Source organism: Octodon degus, unplaced genomic scaffold (assembly GCF_000260255.1).
Source record: "Octodon degus isolate 3935 unplaced genomic scaffold, OctDeg1.0 scaffold00043, whole genome shotgun sequence".
NCBI lineage: Eukaryota > Metazoa > Chordata > Mammalia > Rodentia > Octodontidae > Octodon > Octodon degus.
In genome coordinates, this window is record NW_004524619.1 from 5709131 (window position 1) to 5715982 (window position 6852).

Consider the following 6852-nt stretch of genomic DNA (forward strand, 5'->3'; position numbering starts at 1 on the left):
AAGGTCTTGAGCAGGCGAGGCATGGTGGCACATACCTCTAATCTCAACACTCTGGGAGGCTGGTGCAAAAGGCTTGCCGATTTAAACCCACTTTGGACAATTTAACGATTTAACAAAACTGTATCTCAAAATTTAAAATAATAAAAAGGCTGATAATATAGCTCATCACAAAAGCTGTAGGCTCAGTCCACAGTAACACACACACACACACACACACACACACACGAGTACTGAAATGTTTCAGTGAAACTGAAGTTGACTCTAGTTATACATTTCGCTTATTAGGCATGCAATAATTGTATGAATCTTAGGAAAGACTGCTGCTTTGGTCAGAAATTTTTTTTAAACATTTATTTATTTATTTATTTTGTGTGTCTGTGTGTGGCCAGCTCAGCCCACCAGGGGGCGGGCCTGGCTGGCATGTGGTGCTGGGGGATCGAACCACAGTCCCTGTGTTTTGCCAAGCTTGTTTCAAGTAGGTGCTTTAGACCACTGAGCCATCTCACCAGCCCCTTTGGTCAGAAATTTGCAGAGATTTATCTGGGTGTGGTGGCACACCCCTGTGATTTCAGCCCTTAGAAGAGTGAGGCAGGAGGATCACTGCAAGGTCAAGGCCCGCCTGGGCTCCAGGTTGGGCTACCCTTAATAAATTGTTTAAATTTTACACCTAATTATTTACTTTTTTTTTTTTTTTTTTTTTTTATTTCTGGGATTGGAGTTGCCATTAAAAAGACACTGCCTAAAAAAAAAAAATTAAAAAAAAAATTGCAGGAGTTTTAAAAACTAGAATACACTTCTATCATGTGGAATAATGGCTCCATCCAAAGATGTCCATGCCAGGGCGAGCCAGATAGCTCAGCAGACTAAAGTGCCTACTTAGGCACGCACAGGACCTGGTTCCACCCTGCTGTGCCGGCCCCGCCCCCGAGCGCACTGAGAGCAAATGAGACTGGGCATGGGGGCATGCTCCTGTAATCCCAGCGCTTGGGAGGCTGAAAACAGGATCACTAGGAGCCCAATCTGTGTAGTGAGACCCTATAGGCCCTGCACTAAATACATTAAAAAATTAAAATTAAAAAAAAATTGTCCATTGTCTTTTTTTTTTTTTTTTTTTTTTTTTTTTTTTTTTTCAGGACTGGGGATTGAACTCAGGCCCCTGCACTTGCCAGGGAAGTGCTTATTCCACCAAGCCATCTCCCTGGCCCCTGTTGTCTGTTCTTGAAACCTATGAATGTATATCCTTAGATGGCAACTAGGGAATAAGGCCATGTAAGATGAAACAACTCCACTACAGCTAATAATAAATAAAGCTACTAGCCAGCTGATTTTAAGGTAATAAAATTAGCTTCGATTATCCAGGGAGGCCCAATGTAGTCATAAAGTCCTTAAAACTGAAAGATGGAGGTAGAAGTGGGAGAGAACCTGAAGAAGAGAGGGGAGGGCTCAGGCCAGGGATCCTGAGGAAAGCCAGGGAAACCCTTCTTCAGTCCAGAGAGACCTAATTCTAAACTACAAAAGTATGGAATAGTAAATTGTGTGTGGTAAAGTGTGTGGTAAGTTCTTATAGCAGCTATAGAAAATCAATATAATACTAAATATGTATTGAAAGCTTATGAGAAGCTGTGAGTAGAACAGATTGTGGCTCTGTCTCTCTCTGTCTCTGTCTCTGTCTCTCTCTCTCTCTCTCTCTCTCTCTCTCGCTCTCGCTCTCGCTCTCTTTCAGTGAAGGGTCTACAGGGTGTTCAGGGTCTCACTACTAGATCGTACTTGTAGTGATCCTCCTATTTACAGCCTCCCAAGAGCTGGGATTACAGGCTCTCGACACCACACCCAGTCTCCATTGCTGTCTCAGCGTGCCCCGGGGGTGGGGCCGGCACTTATTCTCTTCCACCTGGTTTACTGACTAATCAAGATAAGTGGGATGGTAACAATCCCTATTACCAGATTTTAAAATGAGTCAGATATTGTGCTTTAAAACTAAAATGTTTGGATAAAAAATATTATTTAAACTGCTAGCAATATTTTCTGAATACAAATTCTTTTTTTTTTTAAATACAAATTCTGACTCTGAATATTTTTAAAAATGTACACCTGATTATTTACTGTTTTGGGGGGCTAGTCATTTTTACTAATGAGTTGCCATTAAATTTTTCTGTGATCATGTGATACTTAGGCCTGGGCAGGTTTGAACCAATTCAGCAACACTGATTGCCCACAAACTGCTCTCCAAGCTCTCACAGCGTCCCGCCCCTCCCCACACCCTGGGAATCAAATCCAGGACGCTGTGCATGCTGGGCAAGCCCTCTGCCACTGAACAACACCCCAGCACCACTAGAAGTATTTCTATGAAATCTCAGTCACTGCATCGCAGGGAGTTCACCTGATCAACTAGGACTACCTTATCTTCTTTTGGTTTCTGTTAGACATAGTTTTGAAATCAATTTCGGAATTACATATTTTTTTTTTCTATGCAGCTTCCATGCCTCTTTGAGTGCTGAATATAAGAAGATAGTTGAAACAATAGAGACAGTTAAGTACTCTTCCTACTTCCGACTTCTGGTAAAGTGTGATGGTGACAGCTTCCTCTCTATGCTCAGAAAGGCTGGAAATTCTTCCAAACCTGAGCACAATTCACAACTGATTGTCAAGCATCTGATGCGGGCTGTTCTGGGAGAAAAACAGTGGGCCACCAAAATTCCCAAGAGTTATGTTCTTAGAGCACCCTCAAATTGCGAAAACCCGAGAATATCAGATTTGGTCAGAAAAGTGCCTATAAATGCCTATTTTATAGCTTCAAAGCTAAATATGTCTCCCGCAGTTATGTAATTTAATTTAATGAAATACATTGTATAAAGCCTTAAAAGGTGCAGAGCATTTTGACGACATCTTAGGGCTCTTGGGTCTTAGAGAAGACAAAACCAAAAACACCTGAGATAATTACATGCAATGTAGCAATCTGTTAAATTGCAGGAATGCTGGCCTATCGGCCAGAGATGGGTTACAAGGAAGCAGCCAATCAGTGGCAAGGAAAACTGAATCCGGCCCTCGGATTGGCTACTTGCAAGCCTCCACCCCCCAAAAAAAAATTGCGGGGGATATTTGCAGTTTTCACGAAATTGTATTTCTGCGTTAACTATTAGATTCTAAGAAAATTATCTGCGAACTACTGAGGCTGTGACCTCTGAACCACAACTTTGTGGGGCTATACTGTACTTCCAAACAATTTAGCCAGAAACACGCGATTTCTGGCTTCCTGTGTAGAAGGAACTTCTTGTGTATGCGACGCGGCAACAGCTGTGCTCGCGGGTGCAAGTGGTGCGGACCGCTGGAGGCAGGCCTTCCTGTCCCTCCCCTGCCACTTAAATTGGTCTCATAAAAGATGGTGCTGATTCCTTTACCTCAGACACTAACTTTGCGGGTAGAATTCAGCAGCGGGGTGCCCGCCAAATGTGAATCTGCTCTCGTTTTTCTTGTCCATAGGCGAGGAAGATGAGCTGTCACACTTAACCGAGTTCCATTCTGCTTTTGATGAAGCAGATGAGTTAGGCTGGATTCCTCTGCATAAAGCCGCAGTTCAATTAAATAAGAACATTTTAGAAATAACCATGAAAGGTAACCTTTTTTACTCTTCTTGCTGCTTCCAGAAGCAAGTTTTTAAATTTCTGTATTTTAACACGTCCTGTTAATTTTTTTCAGCTTCAAAACCCAGTACATGGGAGCAAACTACCCACAATGGGGAAACACCACTCTTTTTGGCTGTCAGCAATTGCCTCTTAGAAAATGTCAGCTTTCTTCTTCTCAATGGCTGCAATCCGAATACTAAGAATTACGAAGGCAGTTCTCCTCTCCTCACAGGTAAACGAACACCTTGTCTCATCTCTTCAGCGTCTGCGCCCCTGAGCCTCCTCCTGCCCACAGGCCTCAAAGGCAGCATTTTGTACCCAGCTGCAGCACTGGTACTTTGGTCCCACAAGAGCAGGCCTGGGAACCTGACCCTCATGAAGCTTTGTATAGATGGGGGGGGGGGGGGAGGCGCTAATGTACTCGGCCAAATAAAAGCAGCTCATTTTGCCCTGGGCCTTAACAGGAGGAAAAGCCTCTAAGAGCAGAAGGCAGCCTATGAAGCATTGGTGAAGGGCAGGCAGCCGGGGTGGAAAGATTGGTGGGAAGCTACTTAGAAGCAGGCTGTCCCTTCTTTAGATCACTTTTCCCACTGGGTGTGCTGGGACAGACTCCTCCCCAGTCCCAGTAGAAGGCTGGAGGTTTATTCTCTGCAGTGTTTAAACAGAGATCTCTGAACCGGAGTGGCTGCGCTAGATTGAAGTCCTTGGAGGAATTAATCAAAGACAGACTGAAAGCACCCGGTTCTCTTCCCACAGACGGGGGTCCTCCCACAAGGACCCCAAAAAGCAGGCAGCCAGGCCTTTACTCTAGAAAGATGCTTCTCTGGAGAATATGACCAGCCCAAGAAGAGAGAGCTAAAGATAACGGCATCTGGGGGGCCTCCCCAAAAACAACTTATTATCAAGCCCATAGTCCCACCTGTTACTTAGGATCTCCCAACAGCTTTGCAGCCCTACCCTTCTCCAGCTACCAGCTCCTTCTCCAGACAGCTAAGGATTTCCTGAGGAAAGTCTTTGACAGAAATAAGAGAAAACAGATTTTTTTTAGGGGAAATAAAATATGAAGGGAGGGCCCAGAGAGATAGTTCAGTAGAATAACCACTTGCCTAGCAAATGCACGGTCCTGAGTACCACAATCCCCAGTACCACACAAATAAATAAATATAAAATATGAAGGGAAATTATTAATTTCTCCAGAGAAATTAATCCCACCCAGAACACAGGGACACCAAGGCAGGAGGATGACAGGTACAAGCCCAGCCTGAGTAATTTGATGGTTTAGCAAGACCATTATTTCAAGGTTAAGAAAAATAAATACAATCCCTGGTTCCACCAAAAAAAAAAAAACAAAACTAGGTTCTGAGGCTGGGGAGATAGCTTAGTGGAATAAGCGCAAGGGCCTGAGCTCAACCTCTGGTTCCGCAAAAAAAAAAAGAAAAATAAATAAATGAGGAACAAGATACTACAAAAAATATCAAAGAGTAAAACAAAAATGCTTGTAAAAATTAAAAATATCAAAGAAAAAACTCAAAACAAGACGGTTAAAAGTGGGGCGGGGGCTATAGCTCAGTGGCATAAGCACCTGCCTGGTAAGTACAAGGTCCCAAGTTTCATCCTTGTTACAAAAAAATAAAAGAAAAAAGAAAAGAAAATTGGAAAGCTTCCAGAAGAAACAGAGAGAAGAAACAAACAAAAGAGAAGTAAATTAGGATAATCCAAGAGAAGAAATATGAATTACAGATATTATAGATAAGATGGAAACTATATCACCAATGAAATAAGTTAAAATACTAGTTTCTAAATTGAGGGACACGTGTTTCCAGAATAAAAGCGCACACAAAAGGGCAAGCTTGGTGGCGCACGCTTGTAATCCCAGCACTCCAGAGGCAGAAGCAGGAGGATCGCTGCAAGTTCCCGGCCGGTGTGGGCTAAGCAACAAGACCTTTGCAAAGAGGGGGCTGGGGGCCAGCAAGCGCAACATACAGACCCAACACCGTCGACACTTTATTTTCAACCTTAGAGCAATTAAAGCACTTTCATGGCACATTATAAACAGTTATGAGAATTCACAACTGATGCCGCACAAGCCGTCTAACCAGATTCCACACACATTTGCTGTCAATGATGGGTAGGTCGTGAAGCTGATCATTCAGACAGTTCTGTAGAAAATGCCCTCCCCAGCCAGTACGTTCCAGTTGCCCAGGTAATAGTTCTGGCTACGGTTCCTGTTACTACCGTCTCCTAGAAATGGCTGGTCATTGCGAGGCACAGCTGGTCACTAAGATGCATATTGTAAGAACCAATCAAAGACAGCCAACCCCATTAAGCACACCTGTACCCCCTCTTTGCAACCTACCCCATAAAAACCTCCCTGTCTAGGCCTTCCAGGGCCCACATTTTGAAGGATAAATGATTCCTTGTTAGTGCCCCTTGACGTTAACTAAATCTGCCTCCCAAGCCCGGATGTCGCTTCTGCCTGCCACTGCAGTGAAGCTTCTTGGGGGACTAAAGAGCACCGTGCGAATGTGCAGTGATGCAGCACGGGCGCAGGAAAAGGTAGGAGAGGATTCGGGCTCATGAGCTGTACTTAAAATATTTTCCAAAACAATTTTAGAGGCAGAATAATGCAAGGAGAGACAAAACTGCTAACGAAGATCATCTCAAAGAAATGGGGCTATGCATGGCTTTTTTCTTTTCTGCACATAGTCTAAATTCACAGAACACAAACTTTTCATTGTAGTGAAAAAGCATGTCTAGCCAGGTGTAGCGGCCCATGTTTATGATCCCAGCACGCAGGAGATAACAGGATCAAGCTGAGCCCGAGCAATTCAGTTTGGCAAGACCCTCTTTCCAAATTAAGAGGCTGGGGATTGGGATTTGGCTCAGCTGTAGAATGCTTGCCCAGCAAGCTCGAAGCCCTGGGTTTGGTCCTCGGCACACACACACACACACAAAAATAAATAAATAAACCTCCCCTAAAAAAAAATTCAACTAAAAAAATACAGTAAAATCAAAATTAAAAACAAGGGCTGAGAGTGCAGGTCAGGGGTAGAGTGCCCTTAGGTTCAATCCCTAGTACCAAAAATGAAAAAAAAGTGGGGGAGGGGAAATCTGGAGAGATAACCCAGAAGCCTAAGCACCTGCCTGGCAAGCACAAGGTCCTGAGCTTGATTCCTGGCACAAAAACAGAAAAATAGCTTTTTTTTTTCTTTCTTTTTTTTTTTTTTTC

The 6852-nt window shown here is 43.5% G+C and overlaps 1 protein-coding gene across 7 annotated transcripts in view; it reads left to right on the forward strand.

Moving 5' to 3' along the window:
• The window catches only part of Asb14 (ankyrin repeat and SOCS box containing 14), a 34648-nt gene that overhangs the window by 7986 nt on the left and 19810 nt on the right, over positions 1-6852 (forward strand). For 2 of the 7 annotated variants that reach the window (XM_023715706.1, XM_023715705.1), the window contains 3 exons: positions 2475-2530; positions 3481-3612; positions 3697-3855. The exons of 1 other annotated variant lie outside the window; for it this stretch is intronic. In XM_023715706.1, the coding sequence (XP_023571474.1) occupies positions 2475-2530; positions 3481-3612; positions 3697-3855 (347 nt within the window). Of the gene's footprint in view, positions 1-1133; positions 1333-2474; positions 2531-3480; positions 3613-3696; positions 3856-6852 lie in introns of those variants that run through there. 4 more of the 7 variants (XM_023715709.1, XM_023715711.1, XM_023715708.1 and 1 more) reach the window with 4 other exon arrangements.